Here is an 18,839-nt window from a genome sequence, read left to right as displayed (position 1 = left end):
AGAGTGGGCAACGACATGGCAAATGAGGTTTAATGTGGAGAAGTGTAAGGTTTTGCACTTGGGGACTAAAAACATAAAAGCACAATACACGTTAGGAGGGGATCCCTTGGGGGAATCAAAAATGGAGAAGGATCTGGGAGTCTTGGTTGATGATAGACTAGGCAATAGCATGCAATGTCAAGCGGCAGCTGCCAAAGCCAGCAGAATATTAGCATGCATAAAGAAAGGGATGTATTCCAGAGATAAGACTATAATCCTTCCACTTTATAAAACTCTGGTCTGACCACATCTGGAGTATTCTGTCCAGTTCTGGTCGCCAGTCCTCAGGAGGGATGTGTTGGAGCTGGAGAGAGTCCAGAGAAGGGCAACTAAACTAATTAGGGGATTGGAGGACCTTAATTATGAAGAGCGTTTGCAATCGCTTGATTTATTCTCCCTGGAGAAGAGACGCCTGAGAGGGGACATGATAGCAATTTATAAATATCTCAATGGTGATCTCGGCATAGAAAAACAGCTATTCAGTCGAAGGGATTGCATGAGGACTCGAGGGCAAACAATGCGATTAGAGGAGAAGCGTTTTAACCTCAGGCAACGTGGGGGGTTCTTTACTGTTAGGGCTACAAGATTGTGAAATTCTCTACCACAAGAGGTGGTTTCTGCGGGAAGTATGGTGGCTTTCAAAAGACTCTTAGACGTACATCTCAAGGATCAGAACATTCAGGGGTATGTGAGATGATTACGGCCACACACACCTACACAGGTTGAACTGGATGGACTATTGTCTTTATTCAACCTCACCTACTATGTAACTATGTAAGGGAAACACTTAAGAGATGTAGAACGCGAGAGTTAGTAGACAATGCATTCTGAAGGTTCTACCTCCTTTGTCAACTCTAGAAGGCAACATAACTCGGACATATTCATAAGGAACTGCCAGTTGGGACATGAAAGTCAAAGATCATAATATTAACAAAATGCTGTAAAAAGTACAATATAAGAACAAACATTTGAAATCAATAGTATGATAGCACAAATAGGGGTAGGAGAAGAAAAGCAGGGCCACCTCAGTGTAGATTAAAAGGTTATTTATTACATAAAAACAATGTAGTAACTCACACAGAGGAAATAGTTGATCAGCAAATGGTGATGGTTCATCTGCAACACTGCAGGGATGTTAGGGAAGTACACTGTGGTGGCCGTGGTCCTGGGTGTGCCGGTGGAGTCCGACACTTCCTGTGTTTCTGGCAGCGTTCAGTATCCAGGCTTACATCCAATAGTGGCAGGGGGGTGCTCGCGTTCGGAGCATGCGTGCTCCTTCCTCAGGCGATGATAGCACAAATAGAATGCATCTAATTTATCACTGTTGTTGACTTTTTTAAAAATGCGCACCAGCCAGTTAATGGGGAAAAAACTGTATAATAAAAAAGATTTATAGGTACTTTAAAAATACACTAGAGAGGGATAGTAAACAATATAGCAAATAATCTTTTTTTTTCAGGGTGCATCCACAAATATTTTAGAAACGTGTTATTTTTTTCTATAGAGAGAGCACCAACCCCCATTACCCTTCTCTCTCTCTCTCTCTGATAAAAACTTCTGAAGGAGCTCCCTGTACACAGCAGGAGAGAGGAAGAGAGAGGGTGTGAGTCACTGATATGCCTGAAATACTTAGATATGTCAACATTTGAGTTTGAGTTACTGAGATCTGTAAGCAACAGTTTTCTTTCAGTAGTGAAAATAAGGCTAAACAGGTATGCATGTTAACACGAGCCTACTTGCTGATTAAAAATGAGAATTCAAAATATTCTTATGTAATATTTCCTTTTTACGTGATTCAATAATTACAGTTTTGATGCCTAACATAAATAAAAGAAAAGTTATTCAAATCCACTTTGCATTCTATAACTGCAGGTAATTTAAAGATGAATTCCAGACATGGTATATTTTTACAGTTACATTGGTCCAGCTTGTACCAATGTAACTATGTATATACCATACATGTCCAATGCTCTTGGAAATCACTGAAGTAGACACCACTACTTCTGTGATCTCCAGTTGCTTTTTTGTCCTGTGTTGAGCGGTTGGCCTGATGCATTGTGAACATAGAAGATCTTCCATTGGCACAGGTGCCACTCAGACAATGCTTTCTCTGATTGGACAAGGTGGAGTGCATTATGTCATCTCCCTGCCTCTCCACCTCATCCAATCAGAGAATGCTTTGCATTCATGCAGAGCAGCTGCTAAGTGGGAACCCAGAAGCAAGTGTAGATCACTGGAGTAGTCATGTCTATTTTAATGATTTCCAGCTTCCAGGGAGATCGGCCAAGTATGGAATGTAAATAGATACTTTGGTCCAAAGCTGTACCAACGTAACAATGTAAAAATATACCTTTACCTGGAATGCTTCTTTAATCAGAAAGGTGTACCGAAGCTCAGAGGTAGAGTACTTTGTAGCTTACAGAGTGAGTTACAGTGGAGGGTGTGCACAGTACTTAGAAAACAAAGAAGACAGGGAATCTGCAAGGTTCACATTTGTTATTATTTTTCCAAAGTATAAAGTTTTTGTTTGATACAATCTCTGGAGTTTGATATTCCTCATATGTGTTGGCCCTTTAAAGGTTCACACCAGAAGACCTCACACATGTCTGAGCCTTGCAATATCTCATTGGCAATTTGCACTTCCAGAATTCTGGAAAGTTTCCTTTTGCAGACAGCCTCCTGCAGTTTTCCCAAAATGGAAATATAGATCTAATCCTCAATTTTTTTTTGAATCAGTTGTCAACAACTGTGCTGTGTCTTTCATTTGCTCTCTGCTGGAGGGTCCTCCCGCCTTTGCTCTATTCTTTGTCCTGCTTGCATGCCCATCAAGCTCCATGAAGCGAGATAATTTAATTGGTCTATTTTATGTGCTGGGTCAGTGGTTTCTCCCACCCCTCACCCTCTGTCGCATCTGTCAGTTTTAATTAGCCTCCAAAATGAGGTATTAATGCAATTGTACTGAACCTGAATCACGTTGCCCAGTTCACCGACACCTTTTCCTCCTCCCCAAGCCACATTTAACTCCCTGTGGGTCTGAAGTTCAAGTTCATTACTATTATGGGAATGGTAGAATAAGAGAGGGGGGTGGGGGGGTCATTCAATGAAAAGTGAAATGTGTTCATCTGCTCAGTCTACTGGGAACACAGCAGGATGAAATTTTCACCGTCATGCAAAGATCACATTACGATGGAGGCAGAGATGGCCTAATGAACTCTATTTTCTCGCTCACTTTGCTTTGCATGCTATCATAACAATCAGAGAAAATATTTGCATAACTTTGCAAACAAGACCCATGGGTGGAACATGTAAAAATATTGGATTCGGTTGGATGCGAGTAGGTTAAATCACGCGCTTGCTTCTTCTTCTAGGAATAAAAAGTACACATTTTTAAAAAAATGCATGATTAAAAGAGGCTTTCTACAAATAATTCTAAAAAATATGCATTGCTATATTAACCAGTAATTGCTGAATCTACCTATTTAGGCACCTAAAAGGAATGACTGGTGGCAGCCCTGGCCCTTACTGTCCAGTTAAGCAACCCATAGATTATCTAATTCTCTTTCCCTCCACCACGGGGGAATGAAAATCATTTGATTCCCCTATCAACACATTCAGTGTAGATGGGAGAATGCCTCCTGCAGCGATATTATATTATGCCAGCAGGGGGGTGCGGGGAGCCGCCAGGGTAGGCAGAATACAATGATTACTATTAGAGGTCTTAGCCACTGACAGTAATCACATGAAGAAAAATCAGAAAGGCTGGTTGTACCCAAGTCGATCAATGGATCCACTTGGGTACAATCAGAATGCCCATACATGGATCAAAATTCTGCCAGTCCCTGATTTAAGTGCTAGAATTAGATTAGATAATGAAAAAGATTACCATTATTGTATTGCTGCAGGGATGGTTTTCTGCTTTGTTTTAAAGTCTGGGGACTCTAAGTTAAATTGTTGTAGTGCACTTTAAAATCTATTGGAACATTACATACTTGCTGATTGGCTTTAGTTTTTTTCCTGACATTTATTTTATTTTTTTTCAGCTGGCTTTCAACTGGCTTGCCAAGTTTTATGTCTGCTGTTTTTTTCTGAATGATCCTATACTTGATCCTGTATAAGTATGCCATAGGCATGAGCATTCTGATAGAGGTTCATTAAGTAGGCTTTCTGTCTTTACACATTTATAGTATTTCTTGGATGATGGTAGCAGTTTACTAAGTAATCTGACATGTTGCCTATAGTTTCTTTTTAATTTTTAATTGTATATTGTTATATAATCTCTGCAGGGATTAAGTGATTTCTGTTCGGATCCAGATGAGTATATGATGAATCAGACTCAGGTGATCACAAACATCAGTCCAGGTAGGAAATATTTTTTATTAAAAAGATGTTATATTATAAATTTAGGAAACCTTTACTCTTCTGACAAAAATATACTTACAGAGATAGATAAATAAAGTAACACAAAATTTTGTGTATTTATATACTGTATATATTTGTATATATAAATATATACATATACAATATATTCTATCTAGGTATGCATGTATGTGTGTATATATTCTTAACCCAAAGACGTACCTTCTGTTGTAGCTGCCAAGGGACGGGGGGCATGGCAGTTCCACACCCTTGGAGCTATTTTTTGGCAGCGCTACTAGTTATAGTTCACAAGCGATGTTGGCCTGTACCCCACATACCTCTTTAATTGAAGCTTTAGAGGCCAATTCATTGGGAGTCAGGACCAATGTCCCTTAGTAAAATAAATGATAACGATTTGGAATATAACAAGAGCATTATTTCAATATGCCGACTATACAGACTATACTCCCATATGGGATAATAAAAAACTTACAGAGCTTATGGGGCTAGAGTATTTTAATAATTGGAAATGGAGGGGTATAGCAAGATTGTCACATCTATATCAAGCGGAAGAATTGAAAACATTTCAGGTTTTGAAAGAAGAATTTGGGTTATCAAATAGTCATTTTTACCGATAACTACAATTAAGACACGCATTGACTAAACAATTTAAAGGAAGTAAGTTGGAATGGGTGGGAGTTCCCTTGTTAAAAATGGTGGTTGAGTCTACTTCATTGAAGGGGATGATATCAAAACTGTATAATAATATCCACTTAAAAGTATTGGAAAATGATTCTCAGTTTGCTAGTAGGGGTAAATGGGAAGAGGATGTGGGTACAATAACAGAAGCTCAGTGGCAAGATATGGTCTCCTCGACAGACTTATTGTCCTTATCAGCAGCTCAAAGACTTACACAGCTTTATATTATCCATAGAGCATTCTACACACCTAAAAGATTGTTTCAATTTGGGTGACGGCCAGACGATGCGTTAGATGTAGAGTCGCAATGGGTCTGCCCTAGATGTACAGTTGCAATCGGAGGTTTGATTCATATGTTATGGAGGTGCCACAAGGTGCATAGATACTGGGAAGGGGTACTTAAACTTGCAGATGGACTCGTTGCAATGTATACTGGAAAATCTGGGATGGGATGTGAGGCCAAGACCCAAACGGATTGCAGTGATGAGATGTTTATATCAAGCTAGAAAGGGAATTACGTCAAATTGGATAAAATCGAAACCTCTCTCACTAGAGGAATGGCAGAGAAGAATAAATAATAAAATAGTGAGGGGAAAAAATATTTTATAAGAGGCAGGGTGATATAATAGGATTTGAAAAATATGGAGAGTATGGATTGATTTCCTAGGACCGCTACCCGAGGTTGAAAATGTATAGTAAATCTGTGTTGCTTAAATTATTTTTGTTTGGTGGGGGGGGGGGGAGGAAGCTCGCACCATTGTTAACTATGTCGTTATATATACAGTGGCGGCCTGTGCATAGGGGGCGCCAGGGCACCGCCCCCCCTAAAAAAAGTAAAGAAAAAAAAAAGATTACAAAAAGAACAATAAAGTTTAAAAAAAATTGCGTTCGCCGGCCTATGTGGTGGCTATGGCGGGGTGGGGTTTACAACCCAGCAGTGGCGCCGATTGGCTGCCTTCTGGGGCGTAACCTGGGCGCAGGTCATAGCGCTAGGACACCCCCACTTTCGTAATATCCTGGCTTTGATTGGTCCAGTCTCCAGCCTGGACCAATCATCATCCAGGACATCCGATTGCTGACCCCGCTGACAGCGCAATGGGGGCGGTGCCGGTGCGTGCGTCAGCCACGCACCATCACCGCCTGATCTCCTTCCCGCCGGACCGATCGGAAGACCCAGAGAGCCCGCCGCCGTCAAAGAAGACTGAAGAGGACGAGACGAGCAGCACCGTGGACGGTTCCCGGAATCCCGCCGCCGTCAGAAGAAGAGGACTCGAGGAGAGGAGCAGCGCCGTGGACGTCTCGCAGGCAGCCCAGGAGGAAAGCAGGTAAGTGATTGAAGCCGACCTGTGACCTCACCTGTGCCATGCCTATACCATCACCTGTGCCATGCCTATACCATCCCCTGTGCCATGCCTATACCATCACTTGTGCCATGCCTGTGCCATGCCTGTACCATCACCTGTGCAATGCCTATACCATCACCTGTGCCATGCCTATACCATCACCTGTGCCATGCCTGTACCATGCCTATACCATCACCTGTGCCATGCCTATACCATCACCTGTGCCATGCCTATACCATCACCTGTGCCATGCCTGTGCCATGCCTATACCATCACCTGTGCCATGCCTATACCATCACCTGTGCCATGCCTGTACCATCACCTGTGCCATGCCTGTGCCATGCCTGTACCATCACCTGTGCCATGCCTATACCATCACCTGTGCCATGCCTGTGTCATGCCTATACCATCACCTGTGCCATGCCTATACCATCACCTGTGCCATGCCTGCACCATGCCTATACCATCACCTGTGCCATGCCTATACCATCACCTTTGCCATGCCTATACCATCACCTGTGCCATGCCTGTGCCATGCCTATACCATCACCTGTGCCATGCCTGTACCATCACCTGTGCCATGCCTATACCATCACCTGTGCTATGCCTATACCATCACCTGTGCCATGCCTGTACCATGCCTATACCATCACCTGTGCCATGCCTATACCATCACCTGTGCCATGCCTATACCATCACCTGTGCCCTGCCTGTACCATCACCTGTGCCATGCCTATACCATCACCTGTGCCATGCCTGTACCATCACCTGTGCCATGCTTATACCATCACCTGTGCCATGCCTGTGCCATGCCTATACCATCACCTGTGCCATGCCTATACCATCACCTGTGCCATGCCTGTGCCATGCCTATACCATCACCTGTGCCATGCCTGTGCCATGCCTATACCATCACCTGTGCCATGCCTATACCATCTCCTGTGCCATGCCTATACCATCACCTGTGCCATGCCTGTGCCATGCCTATACCATCACCTGTGCCATGCCTGTGCCATGCCTGTACCATCACCTGTACCATCACATGTGCCACGCCTGTACCATCACCTGTGCCATGCCTGTACCATGACCTCAAAGTCACGCAATTTTTTTACCGCGTTTTTTGCCGCGAAGCAATATCTATTACATTTTTCTTTTTGCGCCCCCCCCCCAAAAAAAATTTTGAGCACCAGCCGCCACTGTATATATATATAAATATATATATCTATCTATATATATATATATATATATATATATATATATATATATACTGTATATATAAATAAATATACACATATACAATATATTCTTTTTAGGTATACATGTATGTGTGTATATATTCTTAACCCAAATAAGTACCTTCTGTTGCTCTCAGCCTCCTCCTAATCTCAATTGTTTTATTTATTTATTTATTTGCTGCTGTTTTCTTACTTCTTGTTAGAGGGTGCCTATGTTCCTTCTTTATGGTCCCACTGTAAGAAAGAGCATAGCCACCCTCAGTTGTTCACTTTGATATGGACTAGGGACTATAAACTATGGGATATGTAGTGTGCACAGAGCAGTGCATAACCATAGTCCAGTTCACTAATCCAGAAGCCACCTATATCATCCAATACAGTGGGTATAGAAAAATTTCACCCCCTTTAAAATAATCACATTTTGTTGCTTTGCAGCCTGAGATGAAGACAGACACAGTTTTTGTTTATTACAGCTGCAACTTATAACATCCAAGTGAAAGATATAACACCAAAATGGCAGAAACTTAAAAAATAAAAATAAAAAACAAATAACTGAGTTGGAAAAAGGGTCCTTTACTCATTCAGGTGTACCTAATCACCTTCTCAATGGCACACAAAGCTATTTGACTTTCAAATGTGATTAGCTGTGGTAATTTTGATTAGCTTATCATTGAAAGAGCTTTCCTGGAGCATTTCAGTCCCTGGTAGTGGAAAGGCACTAGTTAGGAGATGGATACAAAAACAATTCAAAGGTTTTATTAATGACTAGAAGCACATTAAAATATATTATTAAGAAGTGGACGGTATTTGGTACAACACAGACCTTATCTGGATTAGTACAATGTTCCAAACTGAATGAAAGAGCCAGAAAGAAACTGGTCAGAGAGGCTACCAAGAGGCCTACAGCAACTTTGAAGCAGTTGCAAGAATTTATGACAAAGAGTAGTCATTCTGTGCATGTGACAACAATATCACAAATTGTCCATAAATGTGGCTTGTTTGGGAGGGTTGCAAGAGAAAAGCCATTCCTCAAGAAAGGCCATGTGCAGTCATGACTGAGCTTTGCCAAAACACACCTTGATGATTCTGAGGCCACAGGGAAAAGATGAGATTAAAATTGAATTATTTGGCCTTAACACTAAAAGATATGTCTGGTGGAATTCCAATATAGTTCACCATCCAACTAACACCAGTCCTACAGTAAAGCATGGAAGTGGTAATATCCTGGTATGGTGTGTTTCTCTGCAGCAGGGACAGAAGCACTAGTCAGGAGAGAGGGAGAAAAGGATGGGGCAAAATATCATCAAATTCTTGAGGAAAGTCTGCTGCCCTTTGCCAGAAAGTTGTCAATGGGAAGAAGGTTTACCTTCCAACATGACAATGACCCAAAGCACACAACAAAAATGACCACACAGTAGTTGAAAGAGAAAAAAGGTGAATGTCCTAGTCAGAGCTCAGACTTAAACTGTATTGGAAAATTTGTGGAATGACTTGAAGACTGCAGTCCACAAATGGTCACCACCAAATTTAACTGAACTTAAGCAGTTCTGTTTTTCCAGCTCAGAGATTCAGATTTTTTTCTGATGTGTTGGTATTATATTTTTCACTTACTGTAGATGTTATAATTTGCACTAAGTAAATATAGCTGGATAAAACAAAAGCAATGTCTGTCCTAATTTTAGGCCCACTGTATATAATTAAAACAGTAAAGGCAGTTCCAAGGACCCGTTCACGTTTTTAAAATCCAAAAGATTCTTTCTTTTAAAAAAAAAATATATATATATATATATTTTTCCCAAAATACTGTGTAATCCATAAATGCCAGCAGGTAACTGCACCACTCCTGCACACAGGTGCCATTTTGCAATTAAAACTCCATAATATAAAGACAATCGGAACCAAGTGCCTTTCCAAGCTAAATTGCTCACTGTCCATAGCTTGAGTTCCTTGGTATATGTTGGCAGTTGGCAGTGGTGGTTAAGGTGCAGGAAGCCAGGGTGGCAAGTGCTGTGGGCGAATCCAAAAGGTATGCATGCTGATCTTGTATAGGACTCCTTCAGTGGCTGTGACACTAGTCCCAGGACTGGAGCCACACGTACTTGAAGTCATGCACCGGAAATGCCCTTACCAAGGATAGGTTCAGGAGTTAACGAAGGATGTTACAAGGAGGCAAAAAAATACAGTAAGGAACAATTGAATAAAATAGATTACAGATCCGTTAAGTAGTAGATGCTAATGGAATTATTTTGGAAAAATAAAGATATTGTTTAGATTAACTGTAAGTAGATCTAAGCATGTTCAAATGTGAGCCAGAAAATCCACTTGGTAATGTTGGAAAATCTGCATACAAACCTACAGTAATCAGCAACAATAATCCAGATACTGTAAGGACAATTGTAGCTGCTCATGTGTAATTTGTTCACATATGTCAAACCCCAGAGAAGGTTGCTCAGTTCCACAATATAATCAGGAGTCAGCTGGCACAAATTAAGCAAATCAATTTAGAGAAAAACATACAATTGTCCATGTGGCTACAACAGACCCACTTTAAAAGGTAGTCATACTCATTACTATGGTAACTGCAATCAGTATAACTATTTATTACATTTATTAAAACATTAACCACTAAGAGCTAATGCTGCCACCACCCCATCGAAGATCAAGCAATCAGAATAAAAGTACAGTTTCCTAATTATGTTCAGTCTGGCTTCAAAGTGTACGTATAGCCCAAAATTCCTTATTTCAATTTAGAGTTAGAGCTTTAGAGCTTATGACCCTCTGTCATTTTTATTGCTCAATTAAAGAAAAAGCCAGTACACTGCCCATGAAGCTTAAAAAGTTATAAAGGTAAAAATACAAAAAGGTCACAACATTATGTAGCAGGCTTTCTAGGCCTTGAGCCTAATTTGGGTCTGCCATTGTTACCGGGAACACTCTCAGCACATTTGAGCTGTGAACCCTGGTGTGAGAACTGAGACAATAACCATTCCGGCATCTTTAGTTTGTTTGTTTTATTGTATTTAGGGGATAGGAGAAGGGAATGAGTGGGATACTCCTCTGGCTCAACTAGGTACAATTTTGGGACTCTTCTAGAACAATGCCTGTTAGCGCTGTCTTGAGAACAGCTGACGCTAGCCAACGCTTCCTGACGCTTGAATATACTGTATCACTGAAAACTGTGCTGGAACCTCGACTTGAATTCAGAAGATCCAGGACCATAGAATACTTGACTTCTGACACTGCTTTGCTCAAAAATCATTGAACAGTTCCCTCCAGCCCTGTACTAGCTTGAGGTAGCTCTTTGTAAATTCCTGTGCTGCTGCAACTCTCAACCTGTACACTCCACACTGTACACTGACTCTTCAAGGCCCAAACTGCAGGCGCCCCCTTTAACACTTTCAGGGTCCTCAACCTAGGTACTCCCTCTAACACTTCAGGGTCCTCTGACCGGGCACCCCCTTTACAGCTAGCTGACTCTTGGATCCCAGAACCTTCTCCCCGGAGTGGACCCCTCTGACACTAAGTAGACCCCCAGGGGCAATCCACAGTACTCACGACCTTAATAGACTTTCCTGGCACTGGACCCCTCTCTCTCTCCGCTGGTTCTCGGCACATCGGATCCTCTTCAGCTCAACTCAGCACCCTCTGGATTCTCAGGCAGCACCCAGAGACATCCACTTCCTCTGACAGGAGGAGAGACAGCCGTAGTCTCCCTCCTGGGACTCTGCTTTCCGCCAAAGACGCTGAGTCATGCACTTCCCTCAAACTTATACCCACTCCCAGAATCCTCTTCTGCAGAATCTGCCTCCTGCAGTAGTTACAAGCCTGAATGTGTCCCTGACTGGGTTTCCTCCACTGCCCTATGAGAAACCTCACACAGAGCCAGTGGGGAGACTCCCTCCTCAGCAGACACACCTGAGAGCCATGACACCCTGACCAAAAAAAAAAAATAGTGGCCCTGCTGTTAGGCAGGCAAGGCCCACTATGCATTTATCTAGCACCTACCTGTAGGGTGCTACATCTATAAGAATTCATATAGCATCCACCACATTCCAGGGCCACAGCAGACCCCTTTCTCATATGAAGGTGAGTGATATCTGTATCTGTGCTATCTTCATGAGAAAGGGGTTCCATGTGGCCCCAAAATGTGTGCAATATTGCGTAATTTCTTTTTATTTCTTGTGCCCATTCTTGTATTTTAACATCAATAAATTTTTGTTTTCATATTTTAACCTTTTAAGCTGACACCTAATCTGTTGCACAGGGTGATGATGTCTTCCATTTACTGACTCCATCTTTGGTGGCTGGACTCTCACATCTGTTTTATTGAGGATTATCATCCGTTTTAATATTTGGACTCTTACCTTCCAGTGAATTGTCCTATATTAATGATTGGCGCTGTACTTTTATTTATCTTTTTACTACCATATTTTAACCTCAATAAATTTTTGAGGTACATAGTTAGTGTGCTGGTTATTGATTGTAATTTAGCTATAACACAGTGTAACCAAAAGTTAAGTACTCCATCGTTGGGTGTACAGGAATGGTGCAGAATGGATTTTTATTGATGTCTATGTCCCTGTGACCCTCTATTAATGAGACAGAAAGTAATGGGAAATTCAACATTTTCATCAAGAAGATTGACTTTGCACCCCCTTTCCATCCCCTTTCCACCCACCTGTCACATTCATAGAAGCCATGCTACAGCTTATGTGAATGAAACAGGATGGATGATTGCTATGTCCACTTGCTTCATTCATAGATCATACTTCATTCACAGAAGCTCTAGTACAGCTTCTATGAATGGATGAGATGGGTGGAGAGGGTGAGCAAAGTCGATCTCTCTAGAAGAGAGCCTGTGACAGCCCCTTAGTTTTGTTAACCAATGCTGCACCAGAAGATTACAGTGGCGGGATGGTCGGGCATGGATGGAGAAAAATTTCAATTAAAAGAAGAGCCATCAGAGCAAGGGACACATCCTACTAATTGCAAGTTTCGTCCCCTGTGCTGATTTTTCTACTTTTTTTTTTATTAGGGTTGCATGTAGACTTTATTCATTCCCTTCTCTATTCAAAATGTAAAAAAATGTTTACATTTTGGCTATACATTTACTTTAATGGCCAATGATTTCCCAACTTGTAGTAAACATTTATTGGCTTTAGTACCTATGTATGTTATCTCCCCTATAAATCATTCCAAAAGATTTAGTAGTATAGAAGAATAGAGTAGGAAGTAAAACCACTAATTATTCTGTCTGTGTCCTGCAGGAGAGATTTTCCTTTTCTTCCTAACCTGATAGAAAATGAGTGTGAAGGGATTTCTCATTTTAAACATGTGTAACCACGTGACCATAAGTAATAAGAAAGAAAAAGAAAATAAAAATAATGTTGCTCTTACATACTGAACGCTTTAGTTTTATTTGTATGATTATGTCAAATGTATGCATTATGATCAGTGATGCTGCTGTCAGACTTATTGCTAATCCAAGTACTTACATTTTTTTTTTTTATCCTAGATATTCTAGAGTATTACATTACGTGTAACCAGGAAGTTACAAACCCCTTTCGGCAGGTACTGCTAAATTACCTTAAATGATTGTTAAACAATTTGAAACATCAAAATACGCATCATTGGTGAAAGAAACAACAAACTTCTATAATTTGCTCTTTTTCGGTCTACTAAATATAAAATTGAAAATGTTTTGTTATAAAGGTTTTTAGAGTTTAGGGCCCAGCTGTACAGGGCCCTTTTGGTCCCTTCAAGTACCTGTGTCAACTCTTGTGACCCTGTGAAAATTCCTTGGACCTTAAGATGTAAATGGGATTTTGATTTTTACATAAGTTTAAACTTTGTTCCATTGAGCAGTAGAGGCTCTTGCATTTGACTGTGAGTTGACAATGAGTGGGGTTAATGTCCTGAAATGATGGGGCTTAATTTCAATTTTGGCAGAGGATGATGCCAGGCATGGAATCCAAGTGGGCGCCACAGGGGCACAGGAATTATTTTAAATAACCTCAAGGTGTCTGTATTTGAGTATAATATTATTATATTATTATTTTACGTTAGGTCTAGTTCACCTGTGCTGATAGAAATATGCAAGCTACCACTAATCTTTTTTGATACTGCAAGTAGGCTGACTGTCATTCCACTGCAATAGATACAATTAATCTCGAGTTAAAGTTTCACATAGTGATGGTAAAATCTATCTAGATACAAGTTTAATCCATTGTTAAATTAGGCAAAAACTGTACATACATAAGTCTTGCCCCTTCATTAGGGCAAAGGATTTGTAGTTCTGTCCATCCAATTTCAATATTTACACAGCCCACCAGACAACAGAGCCAAATTGATGACCTGACATTTCTCTACTGCAATTAAGTATTACTGCTAGCTCCACATCCCCAGATCTGCTGCAAAGAGCATTACAGTAGAGGATGATAATAAGCCAAATTCAGGTAATTCAGGTACTTATCCTCCAATAATACATTGCATATCTTTTTTAATGAACAGGTACTTGCATTAATGCATGGCGTTTTATATTAAATAAAAGCTTACTGCAGCAATTTTTACTACAGAAAATTATGAATCTATAGTTTTGTTGTGTATGTACATAGATCGGTAAATCTAATTCTTTTTACACAGAAATTGACCATGTCACAGAGATCTCTGTCCAACATTCATCCTCAGCTTCATGGTTTGGAAAGAGAAGCAATACCGCAATTTCCAACAGCAGAAGTAAGTACATGATGTTTACTTTCTATACTAGCAAAATTCAACTCCAGCCACAGCTGATACTGTAGTTATACAAGGAAAATATTACATAAACCAAGATAAAAGTTTGTGTGCAGTAGTTTGTTTCTCCATCTCTTTCCTCAAACCATAAAAACAGTATAACCCCCCTACACTTGGATTCATTAATTATTTGTTTATTTTACATTATGAAGCATTAATGCAAGAACATCTTTTAGTTTAGTAATGGGCAAAAAAGTATGGAGTTACTGGAATATCTTGTCAAACACATTTAACAGTTCCCACAAACACTTTGGTGCTCAAATACTTAGGCATTCAGGCAAATAAAGTAATAAACATGATTTATTTCTGTCTTGAAAAATAGTTATGCATACTACTGGTTTGCATAACTTACTGCTGGTAAATGTGTTTAATGTATGTATGATTGTACTCCAGACTTGACTATTTTTTCATCGATCACCATCATCTACACCTTGTCTCCTGCTCCGCTATTGACTCTTTCTCTCTCTCTGACCATGCCCCCATTAGTTTGAACCTCCATATCCCTACATTACCAACAAAACAGTCTAACTGGAAGCTAAATGATGCTTTGCTGCTGAACTCGGTGGACAGGACCCTTATTGACAAAGTCCTGACATCATACTTTGAGGAAAACGCACTTGATCCCTCCTCACCGTCTGTGATGTGGGAGGCCCATAAGGCCACTGTACGGGGTGCTCTTATAGAACTTGGCTCTAGGGAAAAAAGAGAACGTATTCTTCAGCAGAAGACCCTAATTTCATAGATACGAGATTTAGAACGTAGACATAAGGCTTCACTATCTCCAGAGATCTTTCACTTTTTAACTCAAAAACGCGAAGAACTGAAATCCTTGTATCATATTGAGCAGAAAAACGAATTTCTTTAAAATCTGACAGAAATTTTATGAATTGGGAGACAAAACCGGTAAACTTTTGGCTAGATCCCTACGCCAGCAAAAAACAGCCTCCTTTATACCCAAGATAAAAACCAATCGAAACACCTTGGTTTATGAGACTAAAGCCATCGCTGCCACTTTTCGTGATTTTTATCAAACGTTGTATCATGTCCAACAATCTGTAACAGACCTTATGGAAAAAGACTTGTTATTTAGGCAGTATTTGAATGACGCTAACCTCCCCAAGGTTCTCGCTTCTCTGTTACAACCCCTTGAACAGCGGATCACTTCAAGCGAACTCCGTACAGTCCTGCATTCCATGGCCTCAGGTAGGGCTCTGGGTCCGGAAAGTCCTAACGGCTGCATATTATCACATGTATCAGGACATACTTCTCCCTCATCTCGCCAACTATGCCAACATCCTGTCCTCGTCAGGTAAACTCAGACCAGAGACTATTCATGCTCACATAACGGTGCTCCCCAAACCGGGAAAAGATCCGAGTCTATGTGGAAGCTATAGACCCGTTTCTCTCCTTAACATAGACGCAAAACTATATGCTAAAGTGTTAACTTCCCACCTACTCCCCCTGCTTCCTCAGTGGGTCTCAGGCGATCAAACAGGATTTATCCCGGGCAGGGAGGTGAGGGAGAATGCGGGTCGCACTATTTCTCTAATTTCTCATGTCCGTAGGTTCCCCTGGTCAGCTCTCTTACTGTCTACTGATGCTGAAAAAGCATTTGACAGAGTGGACTGGGGGTTCCTTATGTCGATGCTTGCCCATTTGGGGTTGGGACCCAACATGCTGAGCATGATAGCTGCCCTCTATGAAGCTCCTACCGCCCAGTTGCGTATCAATGGCACTCTGAGCGACTCATTCACTCTATATAATGGAACTCGTCACGGCTGTCCTCTCTCTCCTCTCCTTTTTGCCCTTTCCTTGGAACCCTTCCTGGCCCACGTATGCTCCAAACCTAACATCCATGGAATCCGTGTTGGAAACGTCAAACACAAGTACGCAGCCTACGCAGACGACATTCTTTTTTACGTCCAGCAACCCCTTATTACACTTCCTAATCTTGTATCAGCTTTTGAGACCTACGGTAAGATCTCCAATTTTAAAATTAATCTTTCTAAGTCTGAGATCTTGAACTTGACTGTCCCCCCACACACGGCTAACACCATTCGCCCTCTTTTCCCCTTTACATGGCAACCAAAATCTCTGAAATACTTGGGAATACAACCGACTGCAGACCCTTTCAAACTCTTCCACTACAACTACCTCCCTTTGCTCAACTCTATTAGACAGGATCTGAATAAATGGACCCATCTTGCCACTTCCTGGTTAGGTAGAATTAATGTTCTTAAAATGAACATTTTTGCCCAGGGTGCTCTTCCTTTTTCAAATAATACTGTTCAATGTCCTCCCTGGTTTTTTCACCACGCTTAAATCCTTAACTTTGAGATATGTTTGGTCCTGCAGACACCCTAGGATTGCTCTTGAGACTCTCACCAGGCCCAAAAACTTGGGTGGTCTTGCGTTCCCTGATTTCAAAAGATATTACTATGCGGTATTTCTGGGTAGAATTATATCCTGGAAACATTACCCTTCATCCAAGTCATGTGATCAACTGGAGTGTGCACTTAGTGGCGTTGACCTCTTCACACAGATCTGGGTTCCCCCAAAACACCGCTCATTGTTAAATAAGGTCTCGCCCCTAACCAAATCCACTTTACATATCTGGGACCATCTGCACCGCAGTTTGGATGGAAATATAACTCTCCTTCTATGCCCATACTTGGCAACTCATATTTCCCTCCGGACACCAAGACTCCTCCTTTCACAATTGGCTGTCAATTTCATCCCCGAAGCTCTACCATGTCTCCTCCCCGGAAGGATAAACTCTTGCCTCATGGCAATCACACTTTCATGGACAGATGGAGGTATGCACAACTGAATCAATTTGTGAAAACCTATACCTACCCACTTCACTTACTATAGTTATTTACACCTTTTGAGGAACTTATGCACTTGGACCAGCATCCCCAACACCTCATCTTCTTGCTTTATAAATGCTTTCACCTTGTCAGGCCGCTCCCCTCTCCCCCTTTCATTCGGTTGTGGGAAAGAGACTTGGAAGCACAACTCACTGAAATCCAAATATCTGAAATACTACAGCTAGCTCTTACCTCCTCCACAGCTTCCAAACTAGCGAAAGCTAACTACAAATTGATAATGAGATGGCACTACACTCCAGCTAAACTGCAAAAGATCTATCCTGAGTGCCCCAATCTCTGCTGGAGGGGGTGTGGAGAGCATGCCATATACGTTCACATCTGGTGGTCCTGTCAATTTATCAAGCCATACTGGGTTAAGATTTTGAACCTTATTGAGGATATCCAGGGTTACCCTGTTAAGGGAGACCCCTGGGAAGTATTGTTTCATTGTACGGAGAAACCAACAGGCCAATATTGCAGCTCCATCACCCCCCATCTCCTAAATGCTGCTAAATCCTTAATCCCTAGATATTGGAAGAGTCAGATTATTCCCCCCATACCTTCAGACTTCAGACGGTTGACCACCTATATCACATGGATGACATGACTTTGGAATACAGAAACCAATCCGAGAGAGCATTCAAGATATGGGCCTGTTGGATCTCCTTTAAGCACTCCTCCACTTATGCTGCATTAATGTCTTGATTGTCAGATGATCTACTCTGTTGTATCTTGTTTTGTGCTTTGTACCAAAATCAGCCATTTGGGCCAGTCCCCCCCCCTCCCCTCTTCCCTGGCACCTTCAACATCTAACCATCTTCCTTCTATTCTCACCCCCTTTCTCATCTCCACCCTCAAGGTGCTCGCCTTTCGGCGAGGATACTTGAATCTGATGCTTCTCATACTTCTCTTTCGGTGCGGAATGCTACTCACTCATATCTGATGCGTTTCACATACGTACCTGATGCTGTCTTATGCTATGCATCCCACCTCTTCTGTTATGTGCACTTATGACATGTGTCAGAACTGCTGCAATTGTTTTATTTATTTATTTTTACTACTTTGTTCTTGACCTGTTATGAAGAACGTTTTGTAACTTTGCATTTTTTTTCAATAAAAATGTATTGAACAAAAAATGTATGTATGATCACTTGTCCCCCCCTACACCACCACTATCTAGACAAGTGTTTCTCAACTCCGGTCCTCAGGGCACACTAACAGGCTAGGTTTGCAAGAAAACAGAAATACATCACAGGTGATATAATTTGCTGCTCACTGATTGCAGTATTCTTATCTGCATCTCTCCACCGTAATACTTAAAATCTGGCCTGTTAGTGTGCCCTGAGGACCAGAGTTGAGAAACACTGACCACTGTGTTTAAGCTTAACCACTTGCCGACCGCCGCACGACTATCTACGTCGGCGGTCAGCCCCTCACAGGCAAACTAACGTAGGGCTACGTTGTTTGCTTGTGAGGGTCTAGGGAGCGAGCGCGCGCCCCCCGGG

At 41.5% G+C, this 18,839-nt stretch overlaps 1 protein-coding gene across 2 annotated transcripts in view; it reads left to right on the top strand.

The window, feature by feature from the left end:
- The window catches only part of TTYH1 (tweety family member 1), a 311,500-nt gene that overhangs the window by 263,212 nt on the left and 29,449 nt on the right, over positions 1-18,839 (top strand). For both annotated transcript variants that reach the window (XM_082274354.1, XM_082274355.1), the window contains exons 7-9: positions 4,323-4,398; positions 13,188-13,243; positions 14,315-14,407. In XM_082274354.1, coding sequence (XP_082130480.1) covers positions 4,323-4,398; positions 13,188-13,243; positions 14,315-14,407 — 225 coding nt within the window. The remainder of the gene's footprint in view (positions 1-4,322; positions 4,399-13,187; positions 13,244-14,314; positions 14,408-18,839) is intronic.

Source organism: Pelophylax lessonae (assembly GCF_965119305.1).
Source record: "Pelophylax lessonae genome assembly, chromosome: 12".
NCBI lineage: Eukaryota > Metazoa > Chordata > Amphibia > Anura > Ranidae > Pelophylax > Pelophylax lessonae.
The sequence above is the reverse complement of the archived record's forward strand: the minus strand, read 5'-3'. Positions and strand labels throughout refer to the sequence as shown.